Here is a 23,375-nt window from a genome sequence, read left to right on the forward strand (position 1 = left end):
ACAGAGTGGGGATATTTGAGAATAATACCTGTCGCCAAACTGTCAACTACTAACAGACATTGAAGGTATATGGTCACCAGAAGACATAGGATCGCATTTTGATGACTGGATGTCCAACTGCCAGAAGAGCATCTGGATATTCAATGTCAAAGTCTGAACGTTTTTGACCGTGCTTTTGCTCCATATGATATGTCACATCGGATGTCATGCAGATGAAGCTCCTTGAGACCGAAACGTTCAGACTTTGACATCGAATATCCAGATGCTCTATATTTTGATTGGCTATGTGTTTAATTTTTTTATATGAAGATTATGGAATAAAGTTTTTCATACATTGAATTTTGATGTGCTGAAGTATTATACTACAATTTGTGTTAAGGGAAATGATTGTGGCCAAACCAACGAGCTATGCGAGAAGAAATTCTGTTTATTGCACTTAATACCTTGAGACAATAGTCATGGATGACCTCTAGTCTGAGGTGGCTCCATAAACAGCTCTGATGTCTCCAGTCTGTGAGTGCTTTGTACTAGTCTCTGAGCACCTACATCCTTATCACTGTCACTCATTTCCTGTCTGTCTGTCTTTGAAGTCACTAAACAACCTTTAGCCAGATCATCAGCATGTTCTCAGTGACACAAAACTAGTCTGATGACTACTGGTATATCACAGGAGGGTGAATACAGCGCCCCCTGTGTCCACTCATGTAATTATAGTAATGAATATGACGCTACAAGGGACAGTGCAATGACATAATATGAAATAGAAAAAAGTTTCAGCACAGAGGGTATGAATCCATAAAATTTAACTTTTATTCAGGAAAACATGTTCCACATTATTTAAAACAGTGAAAAAAACTGAAAAAATGCACCAAAAAGGGAAGTCAAAAAATGAATAAACAAACTCACAGTGTGTGTATATGCGGCATTCTGACCCAAAGGCCTACGCGTTTCGGGACCTTTGTCCCTTACTCATGGCAGCCATTATATTTTTGTGCTCTGGGTTATTTTTGGTTGATGTTCTAATTGGTTCTGGGGCCATTTTTTGTTATTTTGGTTGTTCTTTTTCAGTTTTTATCATATGTATGTAGACAAGACACAGAATCCCCCCCTCCCCCACCACAGTAAGTATAGGTGATTTCACAGCTTATCTACTATCCCCTCTGTGCAATGACCTTTGTAGAGGTCACACAGCATACCTAGAACATTCTCCCATAAAAGTCAATACGCTTACTGACAAAAGTTGAAATTGCAGGACTTTTTAGATTTTTGTTAAATAACATTATTTCGGTAATAATATGGAAAATAACAAACAACTTCACCAAAAAAAATTGTAAAAAAAATGTTTAGACCTGATATCAACAATAAGTCCCTTTAAGCAGTTCTCTATAACACTAATAAACCCCTAGTTTGGCGATAAGAACCAGAGGGTGTTTTTCTCATTTTTGCCTCCTGGCATTGTCTACCATATCTTTCTTCTGCCATAGGAGACTAGAGATGAGCGAGTAGTGAAATATTCGAAATTCGATTCAAGTAGACCTCAATATTCGACTTATCATTCGAATATTGAATCCCATTATAGTCTATTGGAAAAACATGCTCGTTTCAGGGAAACCAAAATTCGACCAATTGGAGTCACCAAGTCCACTATGACACCTCAGGAAATGATGCCAACACCTCTGGAATGCAACTGGGACAGCAGGGGAAGCATGTCTGGGGGCATCTAACATGCCCAAGTCACTGTATTATTTATTATTATTATTATTATTATTATTATTACTGCTGCTACTGATTTAGCCAGCCAATGACTGTATACATTTTTTTTTTCCAAAGCCTATGTTGTCCTAGTTCCTGTCCCACCTCCCCTGCATAGTTATTGGTGTAAAAAAAGCGCTAGCGAAGGTGGGAGGGGAATCAAATCTTTACTGCGTTTACCATGTGGTATTCGACCGAGTACGAGTATTTCGAATACCATACCGTAGTATTCGAACGAATACCTACTCCATCGAATACTACTCGCTCATCTCTATAGGAGACCTTGTTTTTTCTAGATCCATTGAAGTTTTTCGGAAACATTGTAGGGTACATATGCAGTTAATTCATATTAAATTTCCATTATTGTGTTGTTGTGTGTGATATCTTGTTACACTTGTACACATAACAATTTTGTATATTTTCTTTTACTCTTTATGACAATTTTTTTTAGCATTATTTTTTATTTTTATTTGAGCACTTTGTTTTAGCTACAGAAGTAAACTTGACATCATATTCTTTATTATGTAACTGTAATGTGCAATGTATTATTATATTTCTGCTATAATAGTAAAATTTTTTAGATGCTGGAGCATGGGCTAGATGTATTTCAGGGAAGTTTTTTTTCTGCTGACCAAAAGCCGCTAAGCAAACATTGTACCTGCAGGCTTGTACCTGTGGGCTTATTCACAAGTGTATGGAGTCTGTATGGCAGTGTATAAAATCTCGCTCGTATCACTCCTTAGTATAGAGTAAATGACTTCAAAACAAGAATTAAGTATGCCAAAAAAATAGAAAAAACATATGCCTCTGTATGAATATGGTTGCTCCATACCATATCAGTCCTTGGCGGTGGATGAAGACTGGCTCTTCTCATTTGTAATTCCTGGCGCAAACGTACTGATTCCTGTAAATAGCCAATGTGTATTAGTTATATTTTTCAACAGGAAGGGGGTTTTCTGGCACTATGCTACTAATCCTTAGGATAGGGCATCAATGTCAGATCTGCGACCCCCATTGATCAACTGTTTGAAGGCACATGCCTTTCAGATAAGCGTTTCTTCCTACTGGCTGCATACCAAGCACAGTGCCATACATTATGTAATGACTGTCCTCAGTATTGCAGCTCAGTTTCATTTAGGGCTCGTTCACATCTGCGTTCACTGTCCTTATTGCAGGTTTCCGTTTCCTGCATAAAACAGATGCAGGAGACGGAAGCCTGCAGGAGACTTTCTCACCCATTCATTTGAATGGGTGAGAAAGCTGTCCGGCCGTGCGCAGCAGTGAGCGTTTTGCGCTCTCCGCCGCGAAACCGGGTTTTATAATCCGGACACAGAGTCGGGCATGCAGTACTCTGTGTCCGGATAAAAAAATCCGGTTTCGCGGCGGAGAGCGCAAAACGCTCACCGCCGCGCACGGCCGGACCCGGTCTATGGTTTCCGTCTTCTGGCATGCAGAAGACGGAAACCATAGAACGGAAAGAAGAACGCAGGTGTGAACCCAGCGTTACTTGAATGGGGCTGAACTACAGCAAGGCCATGTGACCAGTAAACATAAGGTCACTGGCCTAAAAAAATGAAGCACTGCTCACCCATCTGAAGTCGTATCCCCAATTATCTTATATTGACGAACTATTCTAAAGATCAGTCATCAACATCATGGTCCACAAGATTGGGGGCAAACTGTGGTCATGGGGGAAGGAGAGGAGGATTTGACTGCAGGGACCCCCACCACATTTATTCATTTTTAAGACGTTTTTTGTTGTTTTGACCAAAAGAGGTGTGGCTTAGCGGAAAAGGGTGCAGCTTACTAGAAAAAGAAGTGGCTTAAAGTGCAGTATTGTGCACCACAATTTTGGTCCATTTTTTTAAAATTAAAAACTAAGCTAAGTAAATCTAAAGATTTGCCAAATTTATCGTCAAGTAGTTACTGATAAACTTGCAAAGTTTAGTCTAGTCAAATATTACAATGAATGTCATAGTATTAGTAACTATGACCAAAGATTTCTCACCTCTGGATATAGGCAAGGAGTTGACTGTCGTCGAGCTCGTCGTTGCTCCATCAATGAATATTTTCCAGAAAGGCTATCTATTAGCCCGGCCTCCAGTGCCTGAAACGCTTCAAGGGCATCTGCTGTCCTGAGAACCATGCCAAAATCACAGCAAAACATTAGAAATGGTATTAGTGCTATCTACATTTTTGTTACAGTAAAATCCCTTTCAACTGACATTCTATAATTCAGAAATTCTAAGAATTTCATACAGAACTTGCTAATAATCTTGAAAACCAGAGCCAGATGTGAGTCTTCTTCGCACTCTCTTTGCTATGACCATCTAAAAATCCAGAATATCCATTAATGGTTCTTACAGGTAGAAGTCCTTACCAAGTCCTTACTGCACATGACCACTGAGGACAATCAGCAGTCTAAGGGTAAGTTTACACAGAGTTTTTTGGTACAGAACCCGAGGCAGAGGCCGCCTCTGGTTCCAGACCAAACTACGGGTAGCTGCGACTGGATGCCGATGTAATGCAAATGAATGGACCTAGTCGGGAGGGAGTGTCTTCAGGCAGATGTTGCGAGGCGAATCCGCCTGAAAGAATTAGCATGTCGCTTCTTTTTCCGGGAGCCAGAACAAACGGCTCCCGGAAAAAAAGAACTGACCGGCTCCCATTGATTTCAATGGGAGCCATCTTTTTGGTCAGGATTTTGAGGCGGATACGTCCAAAAAACCCCATCTTGAACTTACCCTAACAGTAGGACCGGGGACATTATTCACCTACGTCACCGGTGACGTCTTGGCTACTTTCCTTAGGCTGTTGATTGGCCTTAGCAGTCACGTGTGGCGAAAACTTCTGCTGGAACAAGTCTGGAGCACCAATGGTGGGGAACACTGCAGCATCGGGGACAGGTGAGTATGGATTTTTTAGGTTTTTTTTTTAGTTTTCACCTTCCCTGGCCTCCTCACTGAATTCCTAGACAACCCCTTTTTAAGACTAGAACAATGTACAATTTAGGGTATACTTGCATGTGTTTCACCCATAAATCGCTCACTCTATACGTTTAAATGAAAGCAGGGTATTTGAAGCTCTACTTCAAAAAGCTGAACCTTCATCAATTTAAAGGTATGAAATAGGTTATGAAATAAATTTGGACAGAATTTTGGACCAAAGTAGATGAAAGCTAAAACAATAGCTGCACTTAGCTGATAAAGTCTTACCCACCTCCTTTCCTGACCAAATATCCTTTCAACTTCTGCTTTCCCAGGACTTCGCATCCTTAGTTTCATATGAAGCGTTGCCAAATCAGGTTTCAGGCGCTTTGCTCTTGGTATGTCAGCAAGTGTGGTATAGTGGGCTCGACTTGCTCGTTGACTACATTCCGAATCAATTGAACTAGTGGAAGATGTAAGCCTACGACTGACGCCAAGGTTTGGCGGATCTTGACCTGCACGAGATGACTGAGCAACTTTATTCGCACCGTAACGAGAGACGTCCACATATTCTTTCTGAGGAGAGTGTTTATCAATGGATTCTGCACTAACTGAAAATACAGTAAATTAAAAACATTAATGAAAATGGATGATAGCTTGGCTCTTTCCATTACTGTAATAGAAATATAGAGAGACAGCAGCACATGTGCTACTACTCTATTAATTCTCCACCCAACACGGGCTGTGCAGGGCTTAAAGATAGATGCAGGACATAAGGATAGATAGCTACTTTCATGAAGATTTACCGTATATACTCGACCCAAATATAAGCCGACCCCCCTAATTTTACCACAAAAAAACTGGGAAAACTTATTGACTCGAGCCGACGGGGGGAAATGTAGCATCTACTGGAAAATTAAAAAAATTAAAATGGCCAGAGTTTTTGGGTGCAGTAGTTGCTGGGTGGTGGGGAAGGGGAGGGGGTGTTTTGGTTGTCTGTCTGCCCCTTCCCTGAGCTTGAGGACTGTTTTTTAACCCCCACTTGGAATTCAGCCTGGCTGAATATAGCGTATCTGTGGTGATCCTATTAACCCCTTCCCGACGGAACAGGAGCACTGCAGATACCCTATATTCAGGAGACCAGTAATTTTCTACTTTTATATATATTCTAGGGAAAGGAGTGATTTAGAACTTTTATTTATTTTATTTTTTATGATATTTTTTTAAAGCCTCTTTTTTTTTTTTTCACCATTTTATGGGAGATTCCATACATTATTATTGCAGCAGGTCATAGACTTGAGTATAACCCGAGGGGGGCTTTTTCAGCACAGAAACTGTGCTGAAAAACTTGGCTTATACTCAAGTATATACGGTACTTCCGTTCCAGGGCAGAAAATATAAGTAACCACATGGCCACATTGGTTCAAATTGGGTCATACTGATTATAATGGGGTCTTCCTGGTTTTCATCATGGTGTCTGAAGACCAGAAAACAACAATCTGTTCTATCATTGGTTTTATTAAGAGACATAAGGCAGAAATGTGGAAACCCAGAAATGTTTTTGAAGACTTCATTAAATCCCATTTCAGGCTTTCATTAGACCAGTTGCCCTCAAGCAGCTGCATAAAATGTAGTATTAATACCATAGCACTAAGGGAATGACTAGGGGCTCATTAAAAATTCTTTGCAATAAAAAGACTTCAACTCAATCTGTGCGTTGCGGTATTGCTTACTGTGATCTCCCACAAGTATTTAAAACCTAAAAAGTTAGAGCAAAAATTATTTATGTTTATCTTTTTGCTCTTTGGGTAGAAATCCTTATTAAATAAGCAGAGGTCAAATAAATGAATAGTTATGCATTTTATGGAAGGGCGAATATCTACATTGTATTTCTTATAGCGGCCCCATCTGCAGCAAAATCCATCTGTTTTTTGCCGTGAGTTTAACCTCTGCGGTTAGAGCAACTACAGTGGTTTACAATCTTCAAAACTACTACAAATCCGTAGCAATAAGTAACATGCTGTGGTTTCCAAACTTTCCCCCGGTGTGTGGATGAGATTTGTTTAAAGGGATTCTATCCAGTGACTCTTCTGTCTTTTTCGCCGCTTCTGCTTCCGTGTCACTGTCGCATCTTCATCCAAAAGCGCCAACTGCGCATATCTTTTCCTGTGGAGAACGGGAGAGGCCACAAGAAAATGGCCGACGGACATGCGCAATCGGTGCTTTTGGATTAAGAGATGGAGAAGAAGATGGAGGTGGCATTGGAAAGTTTTCAGGGGACCCTGTTTGAGCACAGGGAATGCCCCCAGTGCTGTCTGAAAACTCATTTACATATGGAAGAAAGAAGAAATTTCTCAGGAATGGCGGAAGGATCAGAATAATAAAGGTAAGAGAGCAATAGCCTTTCTTAAGGCTATTCCAACATATGCTTAGTTAAAAAAGGATTCCAATGATAGAATTACTTTAAATCCCATACACTTCACTGCTACTGGATTTTGCAGCAGGTTAGACACTACCAATTCCGCTAAACCACAACTTGTTATGTTGTAGCATGGATTTAACACACTGTTAAAAGGAAGAGAGAAAACAGACATCCATATAGTGGGATAGCATTGTACTAGGTCCGTAAATTTAAAAGTAAAAGATAAGGAACTTCACAGCTAACCATAACTGGTGAACTATTAGAGAGACATAAAGGGGCGTTTTTAAGAGGTCCATCGCTGTTCTAGCTCAGGGGCTTCTTCAGTATGATAAGAGTCTGAATACAATATGCTACTTCTCAGTATGACTGTCATTGGAGGTCGTGTTAGAATATTTTACAAGATAACACTGTACACAAGTAATGCAGCGGTTTCCAGCACATGGGTGGAGTAATAATCTGATAAAGGATGTGTGAAACTATCTAAACTTACAGTAAACCTGGCCACATACATGCAATAACTATACACTAATACAACTGCAACATTGGTTTGGCAGACAGATATTTCTACTGACTTGTTTGACACAGCCTGCTTGTTTATTTCAATAGGAAGAGAAGAATAAGTCAGAAGGCAACTGATCTCCTCAGTGACCAAGGATGGGGCCTATTAAAATACAGTGGGGGAAATGTATCAATCCCTCTATGCTAGTTTTCTGGTGTAGAGGGATGATATCATAGCACACACATGGTACAAGGCTCTTTCTTGTGCCAAACAGGCACCACAAGTGAAAACGTGGGCACAGTGGAAGGGGAAAGTCTGGGACAGGGATGCCTCCGCCTCATATGCAGATGAAGGGGGGGAGAACGGCATGACACTGGGGCAGATGAAGTGGGGGAGAATGGCATGACACTGGGGCAGATAAATTGGGGGAGAATGGCATGACACTGGGGCAGATGAAGTGGGGGAGAATGGCATGACACTGGGGCAGATAAAGTGGGGGGAGAATGGCATGACACTGGGGCAGATGAAGGTGGGGCAGAACGGCATGAAACTGTGGGCAGAGACGGGGGGACATGAAACTTGGGGCAGAGATGGGGGAACATGAAACTGGGGACCAAGATGTAGGGGGAGGACATGAAACTGGGGGCAGAAGAGGTTATATGAAACTGGGGGAGAGATGGAGGGGGGACATATAATTTACTGGTGACTGTAGGAGGAGTATACTGTGTGGGAGCATATGAAAAATTAATGAGAATGGGTGGAGTCAACATAAAAGTGGGCAGAGCTAAATTTGCCCCGGCGTGCTAAGCGCGCCGCACATTCTGTCCCTCTTTCTGGTCTTCAAAAGTTGGGAGGTATGCCTATGTTTAAATTATGTTTGATTTGTAGCAATGAGAATACATAATGCATATCAGGTATTTACATTCTGAATCATAACTGTAGCTAAATTACAGTTATGAAGTAGCCACCAAAATTATTTTTTGGTTTGGGGTCACCGCAACATGAGGAACTGTATTGCGGGGTCACGACATTAGAAAGGTTGAGAACCACTGGTATAGGCACATGGGCATAAAACTGATTTATGAAGAGGCTGTAGCCCCTACATAAATCACTTGTCCCCTCCCCTGTTGGGCCCTCTATTAAGACAGGTGTATGGTACGCCAGTCTTAATAAATCTACCCCAATATGTTTAAATCTTTTTTCCTCCAACAAAAGTCTTTGGAGACAGTCAGGAAGTCCCATGAAAATAGGAACATTGGTAGGTCCCATTTTGTCTTGTGTATTCCACAAATTTCACAAAAATTCTGTAAAAATAGGAGACAGTGGGGTAGATATATGAAGACACCAGTCTTCAAATCCCCTGCTCTGACGAAGGGACCACCTCATTTTTGACAATCTATTCCAGCTCATAGTTGGGTAAATTTCCAGAATCAGTTACACCAGTTTTTTTCCAAAAATGGTAATAAATTTGGGGTTGTTTATGGCCTTCCCACCAACACACCCCATCAAGCCGTCTTGTTCACAGAAGGGATGTGGCCAACACAAAAAACCCATGTGCTACAACTTTTATATGCCAACATGAGGAACAAAGGGTAGAGGAAGGATGAATGTAAAGGGGAAAACATTTTCCCTTTTAGGTAATCAATTCTCGATTTGGCAAAAAATACACAAAACAACTGCATCAATCTGCACTATGTAAACACAGAATTTTTGGGCCAGGTTCCATCTTCCTTGAACCCAAAAGTGGACATAGAGAGCAGAGTGCCCCTTTCCAGAATGATGTGTGGATCTTGAACTCTACGACAGGTCATGGGCTTGTTGTAGTTATTAATAGACAACAACCACAAATCATAAGGAAAGGTAGCCAAACACACTGGATGAGTATTCACTGAAACCACTGATTTTTGAAGGAGTAGTTGACCATCCAATGTGTTGGTCGTGTAGTGACTTTCCTCTGGCTGTTGGGTACAACAAGACCCTTTCTTGCTACTTTGTTCTCAAAGGAGATAAGCTGCTGCCACAGCCAAGTTGTCATTTGTATGGGGGGGAGTTGGGAGGGATGCCTGGAATTTGGCTGACAGCTATTTAAAGTGTATGGCCAGCTTTAGCCTTAGAAATATTTTGTGTTGTCCCTTACAACCAAACTAGTAAGAGGCATGAGTGTAGTTATTGGGAGTGCAGCAGTAGCAGTTGTAACTGGGCCATGTACCCTAAGGAGGCCCCAAAGGACTCTCTGCTAATAAAATATACCACTATTCTCAAGTTGGGTAGGGACCCCATTAGAGATCTAGAAGTTTTTATCTGTTTTTATATCCTGCTTTTCTGTCCAACAGAAGTTGATCCCTTTTTATTTAAATTTGACTCTTGTAAGGGGATGGTCATCAGTTTTTAGCATTTGTAAAGCTGATCAGTTAAACTGGATGATCAAAACATGATGTGAACAGCCACTTATTGGCAATACAATATTTCTTTAAAAAGTTAAAAAAAACAAAAAACATGCAAAATCACCTGTTCTTGGTACTGAAGATCGTCTACTGACATTCCCAGTGTGGCCCATATCAGCTATACTCCTTTGGTGTGGCTGGGAGGGTGAGATGTTTCGATTAAGATTTGCTGATGACATATTTTTCTGATGCTCTCTGAAAGTTGAGGAAATTCCTTGCTGTGACCTGGCAGGTGATATGCTTCTTGGTGGCGTCCTAGCTGGTGAGGTAGACCTAAGTGGTGTTCTAGCAGGAGATATGCTCCTCTGTTGTGTTCTCAAATTGGAGGCATTTTGTGTTCTTGCAGGAGAGGAGTTTCTTTGCTGTATTCTGACAGGAGAAGCAAATTTTTGCTGTTCCTTTACATATGTGGGGGTCCTTGAATAAGACTCAGTGGGAGAATTTTTTTTCTGCAGTGATCTTAAATGGAAAGATTCTTTGTTCTCTGTTTTTAATGGGACAGAATTTCGTTGCAAAGACCGTACAGTAGAAGAGCTGCTCTGCTGAGATCTTGCAGGGGAAGAACTTCTTTGATGAAGTCTTACAGGAGAAGAACTTCTTAGCTGGGATTGTACAGGCGAAGAACTTCTCTGATTAAGTCTTACAGGAGAAGAGCTTCTTAGCTGGGATCGTATAGGAGAAGAACTCTGCTGCGACCACACAGGAGAAGAACTTCTCTGATTGGGTCTTACAGGAGAAGAACTTCTTAGCTGGGATCGTGCAGGAGAAGAACTTCTTAGCTGGGATCGTATAGGAGAAGAACTCTGCTGTGACCACACAGGAGAAGAACTTCTCTGATTGGGTCTTACAGGAGAAGAACTTCTTAGCTGGGATCGTGCAGGAGAAGAACTTCTTAGTTGGGATCGTACAGGAGAAGAACTTCTTTGCTGTGACCACACAGGAGAAGAACTTCTCTGATGGAGTCTCCCAGGAGAAGAACTTCTTTGCTGGCATCTTACAGGGGAAAAACTTCTTTGTACTGATGGTACAGGAGAGGAACCTCTCCTCAGGAGGTTTGCAGGAGAGGAACTTCTCTGCTGAGACCTTGCAGGTGAATTACTCCTTTGCTGGGACCTTGCAGGTGAATTACTCCTTTGCTGGGACTTTACAGAGGAGGGACTCTTATGTGGTTCTTTCACAGCAGTGACAGGTGTGAAGCTTCTTTGGACAGCAGCATTGCTTTTTTGCTGGGACCTGGTAGGGAGGATCCCATGATTTCCTGAAAACTGCATCTCGCCTTCGGCTTCAAAAATTCCAGACACTTCTTCATAGATATTTTTCAGTCCCCAACCCTGAAGAAGACAAAAAAATATATATTTGTCATGATTATAAAACTGTATTGTACATTGTGATATAATTAAAGCTGACCCTACACATTGATAGAGAGCCAAACTCTCATGTGGCCAAGTGCTATTCCTCTTGACTTGGAATGAGTGCATGTACGTCTGTTCTCAGCAGGGAGAGGGAAGCAAGCATTGCCAGACACCTCTGATGGAGGCTTATCTTCCATCAAAGCATACATTACCGATGGAGGCATATCTTCTGTCAAAACGCTCAGGGGGATATATCAAGACTAGCATTTTGTATGTGCTCCTGCGCTGCTGGAGAATGTGCCTGATTTCTGACAAGGTGCACAGGTTGAAGGACCTGTGATAACATTATGGTCACATGATGTACAGCTCCTTCATAATGTGAGCTAGATAAGCTAGAACCACCTATTTGATGTCTGGATTGCATTCCAGACAGTGTTGTATTTTATCTACGCTATTCTAGCATCTACCAAGTCTGTACTAATGGTCAGAGACTGTAGATCACTCCTGATGGTCTGGGTGGGGTGGGAATAAAGAAAGTTCTACTGCCAGTGGGGAAGAGTGGTTTAGGGTTAAATGCTGTCGCCCATGAGGGATGGGTGGGAAGGGGTCAAATGGTTCTGCCAATGGGGTAGAGGTAGAAAGGGCTTAATTGCTGTTGGTAAAAGGGGTTAAATCCTGAGGTATTTGGTGTGCCAACTCCACTTTTTAGTCCCAGTCAAACCCTATCTTCTACACTACTCATATAGTTTGTCAGGGTCTGGGGTTGCTAGGTGGGGTGGCATAGACACAAAAGTCCAGATTCTTTAGTCCAAAACAACGGTAGAGTTTTATTTTCACTCAAAAAATATAGTGCAGCAAAAAAAGGAAACAATACAAAAATAAATACCTGCCCGGCTAGGCTCTAACTAAACATAGAATAGGTTACCTCATCTAGAATTACAGAAATCCAAAAGCCAGTAGAATCATTCAGGACACAGCTCCAAAAATATGACCTCTTTCTTTAGCTCTCCAGCCAAGCTCTGCCACTGTCTGCTGCTGGAGCTGACTTCTTATGCCTCCCTTGATGAGCAGACTCTCTGCAGCTGAGTCACTGCCGGAACATCCCCAAAGTGTGGACTGGAGGTTGGTGGAATGACAGGTCCCACTACCAACCTACCTGCCATTCCTAAAAATCCAGCCCAGTAACTGGAACTCTGAAATAACCCTCAGCAGACAATAGTTATCTGCTGAGAAATGTTCTTTCTGGAGTTTTCTCATTTCACCCACCTTAGTAGTCTGGGTGAGATGTACACCCCTCCATTACCTGACCAGCCATTGGCTTACAAGTTTTTCTGCTTATCCTCAGGGGACTATTTATTATATTTTTTTTTTCAAGTGGCTAGAAACTGTCCTTTACTTTAACTCCATCTTGACTTATTATTGGAATGCTTTCAACAAGATGCCAGGTACTTTCTTTAGAGATACAGGCCATTGTTTACAGGATATCATCATGTAATAATATTCATTCATTCATTCATTCTACAAATCTACAGAGCTACTACCATTCTAGATGTATTCTGTTGATTTGAGATTTGGTGTCTTTAGGCCACTGGAATACATTAGACAATTTTTATATTTATGGAACTTTCTTGAGTTGCTATGGGCTTGTGGACATGGTGTGTCACCCTGCATTAGAAGGTAGGGCACACACACAGGTAAGTTGTGACAATTAGGGAAAAACCACATGGTTTAGTGCTTCATACAGCCAAAACTGAGCTCACTGTCCTCAAAATTTTGGTTGTTATTATGTGCATTACTATGCTGCCATTAGCCAGGTAAGTACGGTTTTGGCTATGTGTGTCTGATGGACAATGTGGCCTTACCCCTAAAACAATTCTTATTTGGTATTCTAATGTATTCTGAGTGCCGATACTACAGCTCAGCTCACACTGATGTCAATGGGAGCTGCGCTGCAGTACCTGCACCCTGCCATTATACAAGGTATGGAGCCAATGGCTTCCAGCCCTTGTTGTACATAGTACACAATTAATCAGAATTGGCCCTGTACACCTGATTGGTGTGGGCCGGCTGTTGTCCCCAACTCCATCCAATCAGATAAGGCATACAATTCTAAATTTTTTTATTTAAAACATTTTATTATTAAATAACATATATCTATGAAATGAAAATTTTACCGTAGAACTGATTTCATCTCGGATGTCTGTGCAAGTCACATGAGTAACAGAAATTTTTTCCCTCCATCTGAAATTGAAAAATAAATATTAGATTTGATACATAGATGTTGTTCTCATATAGTATATTATCTAAGGACTGTATGGAGTTATCCAATTATTTCTAGAACATGTTATATGATTCACATGTGATGTGAGAGGAGCAATAAAGCCCCACTGAAGACTATGAGCACTGTATAATGACTCTGTAAGGGGTTAAATGAGTATATACCCTATCACTGCAAGGGGTAAATAGAGCATACACCTTGGGATGTATAATGTGCATTTACATTTGTTTTTGCACTATCATGTACATTTAACACTGTTCCTTCATTTGCAGAGTTAGCTACAGGGATATGACATAAATGGACTTATAGGGCTGTGTGACTCGAGGGCTGCGTCATGTACAGAGGTGGATTAAGGGTGCATTCACACAGAGGAAAATGGCACTGAATTTGGTGTGGAATCTGCATCAGATTCAGTGCTGAAAAAATAGCCTCCCATTGACTTCATTGAGTTCCCTTTTCTGCTAGCAGAATTTCAGTTGTACTAGCAGAACCCATTGAGGTCAATGGGAGGCTTTTTTTTCATCACTGAATCTGATGCAGATTCCACACCAAATTCAGCGCCATTTTCCTCCGTGTGAATGCACCCTACGAAAATGACAATGCTTTACATGGGCACAGGACTTACAGAGGCAGAGTTAGGCTACATGCACAAGGGCCTAGTGGCTTTACTGTCTACAAATCTGCAAAAAACGTGTCAGAGTCATCAACAATTACCGATCCACAAAAAGACCTGTCTGTGCGAACAAAAATAGGACATGCTTCATAATTTGTGGACCTCTTCTATGGCCCAGACACAAAATTTGGTTGTGTTTTGGGGCCATAAACCCCTGGTAACTTATAGGAGGGGGAAGAACTTAAAAGATCGTTTGGTTCACAGCTTTTTACAGCCAACAGTGGCTATTGAGACATGGCTTGGCAAAGGGAAGATGGCTGGTACCTTCAAATGTGGGGGTGTAAAGCATATGAATTCATTGATCTATCAAAAACTTTTACTACCACTTCTACTGCAATTTACCGGTGTTGTGATTTTGCAAACTGTGCCATGATGGGGGTGGTTTACTTCCTGAGTTATCCATGCCCTTTGGGCTATGTCGGCAAGGCGAGGAGGCATCCCAGGAGGGTTAGAGATCACGTTTGTGATATTCTGAACGAATGCAACACCTCGGTGGCCAGGCATTTCACACGTTGTCATGCAGGTGACATTTCAGGACTTAAGTTTCAGGTCATTGAGTGGGTGAGACCATCACCGCGAGGGGGTACTAGGAGAACTTTATTTTACGTAAAGAGGTCCAATGAATTTATAGGTTAGATACCTTACAGCCCCATGGCCTCAAAGAACAGCTTGATTTCATAGGGTATATTTGATCCTGTACTTCCTCCCATTCGCTCATTAGCCTAGGCTTTAGTAATCATTCAACATTAAAAGTATCTCTAGATCCTGGCACCTTAGGGTCCTCTGTTTACCATCTCTCTCGGGCCCTGTCCTGTTTGGCCTTGACCCCTGAGACTTTCTTTTTGGCGTCTCTCTCTTCTCTGCTTGGGTTGGGTTGGTTTTTCTAACCGTGATGACGCGGTTGGAATCTCTGTGATGTGTGTATTAAGCAGCCAGAGCTGAAATCTCTGCTCCTACATGCAAGGCCATTGGCTGCATGTAGGAGCCGCGCTATTGGTTCTGTCAAAGACAAGTTGCGGTATCTAATGGGCATGCTCGGATGAGCGATGGATAGATAACGATGATTGGCTGTTGTACTGGGGAGTAGGAGAGGCCTGTCCTTTATAGGGTGGGTAGTAGTCAGTGCTCTTTACTGCTAACACCAGACCGGTGGCGCTGGGGTCACACTACATGATTTTCTGTACATCTGGTTATTTGGGGCAATTCATGCCAATGGAAGTATCTTTCTACAAAAGGCCCTGATGATGCTTTATGAGAAAAAAATGCGTAGGGCGTTTATGTGTAGTTACATGGACAGTCTATTTAGCGCCATGTCTCTGTGAACCATTCAGGTGTTGGATTTGTTTTCACCTGCTTAGAGATACATTAGATACGGATCCCTGTTGGTGTGGCAGTAGGCCAGTATCCTCAGGGTAAGTGCTTATGTTTCTCTATAGTACATTATTATACAGGTGAATACATATGCTGGCTTCCACACCTAGAGTGGTTTTTGAGATGTCCTTGTGGTGTAGGGAGTGAGGTCTTTCAGTTTGAGGGATATGACATCTAGTCTCATAGGGTTGAATACCCCTTTATTCCCTTCCTCCTCCCACTGGCAATAATCAAAGGGACTTGACTTGGTCTTTATACAGCTTTCCCGTGGATGGTGATGTGTGACGTATCTCACTGTGACCACTCCTTTCATTCATATTTATTATTTTTTAATGTTATGAATAAAAGTGACGTTTTATACATATTCTATATTAGTGTCTTCAAGATTTGAGTCTGTGAATTTGTCTTTACAAGGAAGACATCTAATCTATAATAGTCTGTGAAATTCACCTTATAGAGTACCTTGGTTATTGTTGAGATCAATAACTTGAATTTTCATAGACTATCATAATGCATTAGGCCTCCTCACTATTCATACAGCTCCATACAATCCAAAGCTATAGTAAGGCGTATTATCTTCATGTGCATGAGCCCTTGGTCTAGGAATTGTGGAAGTGATGTCCAACTAGATTGTATAGATGATGAAAATCCAAGAAAATCTTGCTTCTTATTTTACAAATTTAAAGCAGTCCTTTCCAGGTTACCTCTAACCCCTACAAAAGTCATCACTATTGTTTCCAGTGATTTAACATCTGTATCTGGATGCTACATATCTCAGATAATTGAATGTCAGGAAAAAGTTGAGTTTGGATTTTCTGGCTCATGATGTTTGACCTCACAGGTATCCCAAGTCTTCAGACTTTGGTGTAAACCTATTTTATCTTACATAAATGTAATACATGCCCCAGGTATGTAGAATATTTCAGCAGTCTGAACAACACACACAGAATCCATGGACATAATACAGGTATAATATACTAATGCATAAATGATAAGGAGGGCTTCTCCTTTTAATGACTTGTACAATGACCGTACTGAGCAGCTTGCTCTGCTATTACTCACCTGTCCTCTGCATTCCTGTTCTCTTCCCAAGTGTATAGTTCACATTCAGGTGATACAATGCACAAAGGGTTGGTGGGATCACAAGTGTCTGAAGAAGCAATAACATCAAAATACAGAGCATGGAGCTCAGAGAGGTCTGCAGGGCCCTGTGTACAAGCAGAAGGCGACATCAGTCACATCATTCTATTACAGCAGATTTTTTGGTTTATGAATGAAAATGTTCAGGGCGTACAATATCTTTTTTTTTGTTAAAAATACTGGCCCTGACTGAGGGGCAACTTGATGATTGGTAGGTCCCACTACTGGGATCCCCACTCTTCATGAGGACCAGGGAGCTTCGCATCCCAGTTCTGACGAGCGCTGCTTTATTCATGTAAATGGGACCACCAGAGATAGCCAAATGCTCCTAATACCCCTTTAAGCCAAGCTCTACACCCACAAATCTATCATGTTGAAAAATTTCAGTCCAAACTAGTTGCTCCATGTTTATACCAGTGTCTCGTCATAACCATAATAGTAAACTGGGACCACCATGTCTTACTTTTTGTCCCAGGACGCCAGCTATATTGACGTCTAATAAACCCAATCTATAGGAATGCTGTCTCTACTGAGCTACAAGTACCAGCATTATTTGGTTTATGAACTTGTTATGAAATAAAGAAAAATGAACATTATATTTATACATTACATATCTAATAACCTGTTACAGTGTACAGGGATAGTCAGTGGCTCTTAGTGAGAGGTGTAGCGTCCCCTGACCATGAGGACCATCTGCTTATATAGGTCTTCATATAGAAGTTCCTGTATAAAGCCAAACTATTTTGTTCTAGTTTTGAGGACTAAATATATGAGAGGGATATTCCTATGAAGTATATGTATCACCTTTCCACAGGATAGATTGTATATGATATTACATCGCTTGGGTCCCTCCAATCACTAGAGGGATTCCTATATGGCTTTACCCCAACCAAGCTCCATTGATGTAAGAACATGAATAGAGGTGCCCTGTGCATAGAAACAGGGCTAAAACTCACCGATCTGCAGCCTAACTATAAAAAAAACAGTATCCCAATGTGAAACCGTAAAATATGTGGTTTGTCAGCTAACTTGTAAGCACAAATTCTACGCCATTGTGTTCTGCAAATATGACATTATCCCATAATCATATAATTACTATAATAATGATAATTTACCTTGAAATGCTGAATTGTTTTTTACCTCACACAGAATACCTAGAAGACCTCACCTTGAAGTCAATAAGAGTAAATTCACACAGGACCCAGATTTTTTCTGGGGATTTTTGCAGAATATAATAAAGGCCAGCGGATGGGATTTTACCCACTAACACAACCTGCAGATTTGTTTGTTGGATTCTGTTGAAGAATATTCACAAAGGGAACACAAAATGTTCCATCAGATCTGTAGGGAATGTAGAACTGCAGATATTGCCATGGATTACCTGCAGATCTGCAATCCAGGAATTGTTTTTTTATTCTTCTTACGCTAGGGTTCACACTGGCGCCAGCTCAGGGGATCTGTCGGGGACCCCAAAAAACAGAGAGGTGGACCACTAAAACAGCAGTTACACTCAGAGCCCAGCAGACCCCATTGATTGTAATGGGTTCCGTTCGTTGTTTTGAAAATGAAAGTGGAGGAGAAAAAAGTCCTCTGTGCAAATTTTTTTTTTCTCCACTGACGCAGATGTGAACCCAGCCTTTGGAGCCTTGCTGTTAGTTTGTTGCTGCAAATTTTTGTGCTGATTAAAGGGATTTGCTGCGGAAATAATCAGCAGCATATGTGTCCCATGTCAATTTAACCTAAAGCTAAGGCCCCACATAGTGAACCGCATCTAAAAATGCTCTGCACAATGTGGGGGACGCACGTTGCAGAAAAGTGCTGCATTTTTTTTTTTTTTTTTAGCCAAAGCCAATAGTGGATTGAGCAGAAGGTAGACGTGTAAGAACTTCCTAGATATTTCCCATTCCTTTTGCAGCCATTCTTGGCTCCAAAAACTGCAGCAATATATAAGCTGCATTTTGGCAACGTGGGGCTTTAGTCTTAATCTCCAGGTTCTTTCTCACACGCCATCTTGATGCATTTTTTGGAGCCTTTACTTCAGAGATGAATCTTAAAGTGAGTGAAAGTATATAGGAAATATATTTCTATTTTTTTAACCACTCCTATATAGAGGGCTCACAATGTTATAGTCTACAGATGGGGTTACACGGCTTTCCATTTTGGATATGATAAAAGACAGTATATAAACATACCGCAAAAAATGCAAGTATGAACCCAACCTTACTCTTGAAGTGGGTACAAATAAGAGTAATTGACGCCTCAATTGATGTACTTTGATATGACCCTGACATATAGAAATAAATTGATCATCACACTACATGTACTTTACTATAGTCCGGTAATGGGTTAAAATAACTCAATTGTGAAATATATGAAAAATGACATATTTGAAGACTGTTGTACAATAAAATAGCTTACCACGGTCATAAACTCGCCCCACCAAACGTGTAATGTAGCTATATTTATTGGAGTCTATAAAAGTCGATTCCCTAGGGGGCCCCAACCAAACATAATGGGACATGGATATAACTGGAGCTGGCACCTACACATACATGAGGATAATACTGTATATAGGGTAATATGTGACGCTCCTGCATTATGTATCTAGCACCAATTCTTATTATCTATAACAGAACTACTCTGATATAACATCAATATTTTCCATCATCGCATTAATTTTTGGACATTTCGAGTGTTGAATCTTCAGTTTTAAAGTTTTAACCTGTTTCCCACACTAACCCTAGGTTGTAGCCTGTCTTTTACCATCTGACAGTTCTGATATCTTAGCATTACCCTAGGTATCATTACGACAATACAGTACGAGTAATACCTCTCTTCCCCCCACCCTACCTGCCTCCAGCCCCTGTCATACCGCTTATTGATGCTTCCAATAACAGATGGACCCCTCGGATTAGCAGCAGGCACACAACAGGTAGCAGTAATGTGACCGATTTGGTGACAGGCAGATAATGTGACTGTAAGCAGACTAATGAATAAATAAAAGGGCAGAAAAGAGACAGATGAACTTAAGAAGGGGGAGAGGATTGCCAGCTAAAGAGGTGGCGCTGGATTATTAACCTGTATCTGACCGGTAATACAGTGCTAATCTATATTTACTGGAGCAGGGCAGACAGATCTGTCAGTAATACCCGTCGGCTTTTTATTTGCAGAATCATTTTTATCTCTGGGAACAAGTTACTATAGTCTGTATTTGCAAGAAAGCATTGAGATTTATTAAAGTTACTAGGAAATTTTTACAGTACAGAAGTTGCGTATTTATGGAGCACAACTGTTTGCTCAAAAATGTTCCTAAAAAAGTGTTACTTTGTCCATTTTACAGCCTGGTTGCCACTGTAGAGAAATTAAAACTGAATTCAATGTGTCTGTTCTTTCCATAAAGAGCATAGACATATTTGTGCCTTGAAAGTGGCCAAATATGCGCTTCAGCTTGGCGCACTGTGGCACAAGAGAGCCACTCACTGCTTTTTTTAAAGGCATGAGTGAAGTGGGGTCTGGTTGGGCCACGGCAGGGATACCCAACCATAACTTACTATAGCTCACGTTATGAAACTGGCATGGCTTATACCACAAATCTGACCCCTGACTTGTGTAAGTCTGCAACCATCTGCATGTGCTAGAATTACTTGGTGGGGAATAAATTGAGACTGGCACAAGGATCGCCCGCCTTAATAAATTCTCCCCATTGATTTCAGTTTAATTATTCATACAAAAACATAAAAGGTGAGACGTGGTCTATGGTGGTCCGTTGTTTGCTGTACATGTCCATATATCATATGCAGTCTTGTAGGTGAAATTTTACGCTTCCCAGAACAGAACCCTCCCTCCTTTCTTATACAAACATTCTGAACGAGTCATTGCAAAAATCTAAAGCATTCTAGTAATTCCAGGAATATTTAGAGGAACATGCTGCATTAGGTTGTGCGCTATAAAGCTGGGCTCCATCCTAACAGCAAGGGGGTCAAGAAGGTGGATGTTTGGCTTTTCCCAATTAATTAGTGTAGTTGCATAATAAATTATTCATTGGGAAATCCCTGTAGTGTGGCCTGATGTCATCTGTACTCTTCTGTTCCAAAGCGCCATTTCCTGGACACATACGCGGCAAAAGCACCCGGATACGCTTTCCTATATTGTCTAGTCAGGCACTGCCAAAAAAGAAAAAATCCTGAGCTCAGCTGTATTTTTAGTGCCGTCCCACTGCAACAAGTGATACCAGTGACACAACGGAGCACAAAGCAAGGAGGGTCTAGAGAATGTTGTGGGATGAAAGAATCAGCAGTATGTCCAATACTGGCCAGTTACCTTCATGAAGAAAAACATACTAGAGAACAATTCCTACGGTTGCATTCATACCGTGTGTTGGCATACGCTGCAGGATGGTAAATCTGACCTGGACTCCTAGCAGTATAGTTATCTAGGATACTAGAAGGTCCCGTCTTCCTGCTACACTTTCCATTGTCATGTGTGCCCATCAATGGAAGTATACAAAGAAGTACAGTGAGCAGAGATCTAGAAAACCTCGAGGAATTGGTTATAGTATATTATTATAAGAATATTGGAAAATTGTACAACTTTTATTTATACAAACAATAACACTTATTTTCTGAAAGTGGGCAACCCCTTCAATGATGTCACTGCAGTCTACAAAACTACAAGATCTACATGCAACGCAATCTAATCCTAACATTTTGACAGTGTACACTCTTACTAGAGCAGGGGTAAGCAACCTTTGGCACTTCAGCTGTTGTAAAACTACAACTCTCAGCATGCATACTTGCTCTGCTGTTCTTGTTAGTCCCATGAAAGTGAATGGAGCATGCTGGGAGTTGTAGTTTCACAGCAACTGGAGTGCTGACCCCTGTACTAGAATCAGTGACAAATCCACCACAGCTTTTATATTCCAAAACATTAGGACTGCCTTCACGTTGTTTGCCACGGCTAACACTTTCAATAATTTAGAAGGATTGAATATTAACTATAGAATTTTCAAACACCTTACGTGAAGTCCCTATACAGCCATAGGTCCTCCATATGCTGCCCCACCCAGTGCTGTATTGTTACTCTCCTCTATGTACAATAGCTCTGTAGGCATTTCCTGGAGTATGTCACAATTTTGTCTAATAGTCATACAAAATCCACCACACAAAAACCTCCCTGTCAAACTGAAGGCATTCTCCATAGAAGTCATTAGACATGATATTACACCTCTCACAATTCGAAGGCTGCACAAAGCCAAAGCACCCTCATGTACAGGAAGAATGTGAGAGGTACTCATCTGCAAAGTATGTAGAGATTTCTCAACTTCCCCAATATTATAAACACTCCATGTATGTACAATACAGCTAGTATGTGTCCAGGCAGTAACACCAAGAAGTCACTGATGTTTTTGGCTGTAAATGGTTTGCTCATGTTGTTACCTATCTGATGAAGAAACTGAAGTATTTAGGACTTGAACTCCTTTTTTTTCTGGTAGCTGATGAATGGATTTTCTTTAGTAAAGAACGTACATAAGGGATGTGTCTACCGAGGAGTTGCAGTGAAAATAGCTACGTATAGAACCAGCCTAATGGCTAGCCTAGGTGGCCTATTGATGGGCAATGTCAGCACCACCACCAATCCGGTGTCTGAAGGAGCTACGATGGAGGGGGAAGGAATACAGCAGACAGATAACAGACATGGCTATAGCTTGAAAGTCAGTCCTCACAGAACTGGGTTATGAACAGAATTACCATCTATTTCTGTGGAGAGGTAAGACCCTGACATTCATGCTGCAGCCTTGTCCGCCATCTTCTCCTGCTCCCCTCCCCAGCTCTGTGTATCTGTGTGTGTCAACACCAGAATACTGATCTCATTTATAATGAACAAAATCTATTACTAAAGTTTACTATTATCACCTGCACCAGTGAATCATGAATATATATATATATAGAGAGAGAGAGAGAGAGAGAGAGAGAGAGAGAGAGAGAGAGAGAGAGAGAGAGAGAGAGAGAGAGAGAGAGAGAGAGAGAGAGAGAGAGAGAGAGAGAGAGAGAGAGAGAGAGAGAGAGAGAGAGAGAAAGAGTTTAGGTACCCCTTAAGGCCCATTTACACTGGCAGCAGATTTGCTGGAGCTTGTGCATACTGTGGTACTGCTTTATCTCAAGTGACAGGCAAGAAATTCTTGACAAAACCTTTTTTCTATACTATTTTATTTTTCCAAGAAAATTTGGCAACAATCACTTTCAATGAATGCCGAGTAGTGGGCTTCTCCATTGACATTACCATTTTTAAATCTGTAGACAAAAATAAACATTTTGCAGAGTTTTAAAGATTTTCTCTAACCATCTTAGTGGTGACAGTCTTTTGTCTTGATCAGTTGCCAGTGGATAGGACTATGAATGCAGAAACTTTCTATGATCAGCCCCAATGTCCTTATTATGACTAGATTATTAAACAGGGATACTACACTAACATCAGCGCTGGGTTTTGACAATTGCTAGAAGTCCCACTCGAAAGCTAG

The 23,375-nt window shown here is 41.2% G+C and overlaps 2 protein-coding genes across 2 annotated transcripts in view; both read right to left on the reverse strand.

Annotated features, from left to right (window-relative positions):
• TRIOBP (TRIO and F-actin binding protein) overlaps positions 1-10,663 on the reverse strand; it is a 56,062-nt gene extending 45,399 nt beyond the window's left edge. The window contains exons 1-4 of the mRNA XM_075286797.1: positions 10,109-10,663; positions 4,972-5,290; positions 3,761-3,887; positions 2,585-2,656 (exon numbers count right to left, since the gene is read on the reverse strand). Of these exons, the coding sequence (XP_075142898.1) occupies positions 2,585-2,656; positions 3,761-3,887; positions 4,972-5,290; positions 10,109-10,223 (633 nt within the window). The 5' untranslated portion in view covers positions 10,224-10,663. The remainder of the gene's footprint in view (positions 1-2,584; positions 2,657-3,760; positions 3,888-4,971; positions 5,291-10,108) is intronic.
• LOC142217840 (uncharacterized) lies at positions 10,330-19,285 on the reverse strand. Its single transcript, XM_075286160.1, has 7 exons — positions 19,277-19,285; positions 19,078-19,142; positions 18,027-18,153; positions 16,781-16,926; positions 13,571-13,637; positions 10,569-11,375; positions 10,330-10,413 (listed from the first exon to the last, which is right to left on the reverse strand). The coding sequence occupies exons 1-7, from the start codon at positions 19,283-19,285 to the stop codon at positions 10,330-10,332; spliced, it is 1,305 nt and encodes a 434-aa protein (XP_075142261.1).
• Positions 19,286-23,375: the final 4,090 nt, after the last annotated feature.

The sequence above is a fragment of the Leptodactylus fuscus genome, chromosome 9, assembly GCF_031893055.1.
Source record: "Leptodactylus fuscus isolate aLepFus1 chromosome 9, aLepFus1.hap2, whole genome shotgun sequence".
In the NCBI taxonomy this organism is placed as follows: domain Eukaryota; kingdom Metazoa; phylum Chordata; class Amphibia; order Anura; family Leptodactylidae; genus Leptodactylus; species Leptodactylus fuscus.

What these genes read in the sequence shown, in the direction of transcription:
- LOC142217840 (XM_075286160.1), bottom strand. An exon ending in TTACTCTTATTGACTTCAAG is followed by an intron (nt 16,927 to 18,026) that starts GTGAGGTCTTCT and finishes GCTTGTACACAG; the next exon opens with GGCCCTGCAGACCTCTCTGA. An exon ending in AACAGGAATGCAGAGGACAG is followed by an intron (nt 13,638 to 16,780) that starts GTGAGTAATAGC and finishes TTTCAATTTCAG; the next exon opens with ATGGAGGGAAAAAATTTCTG.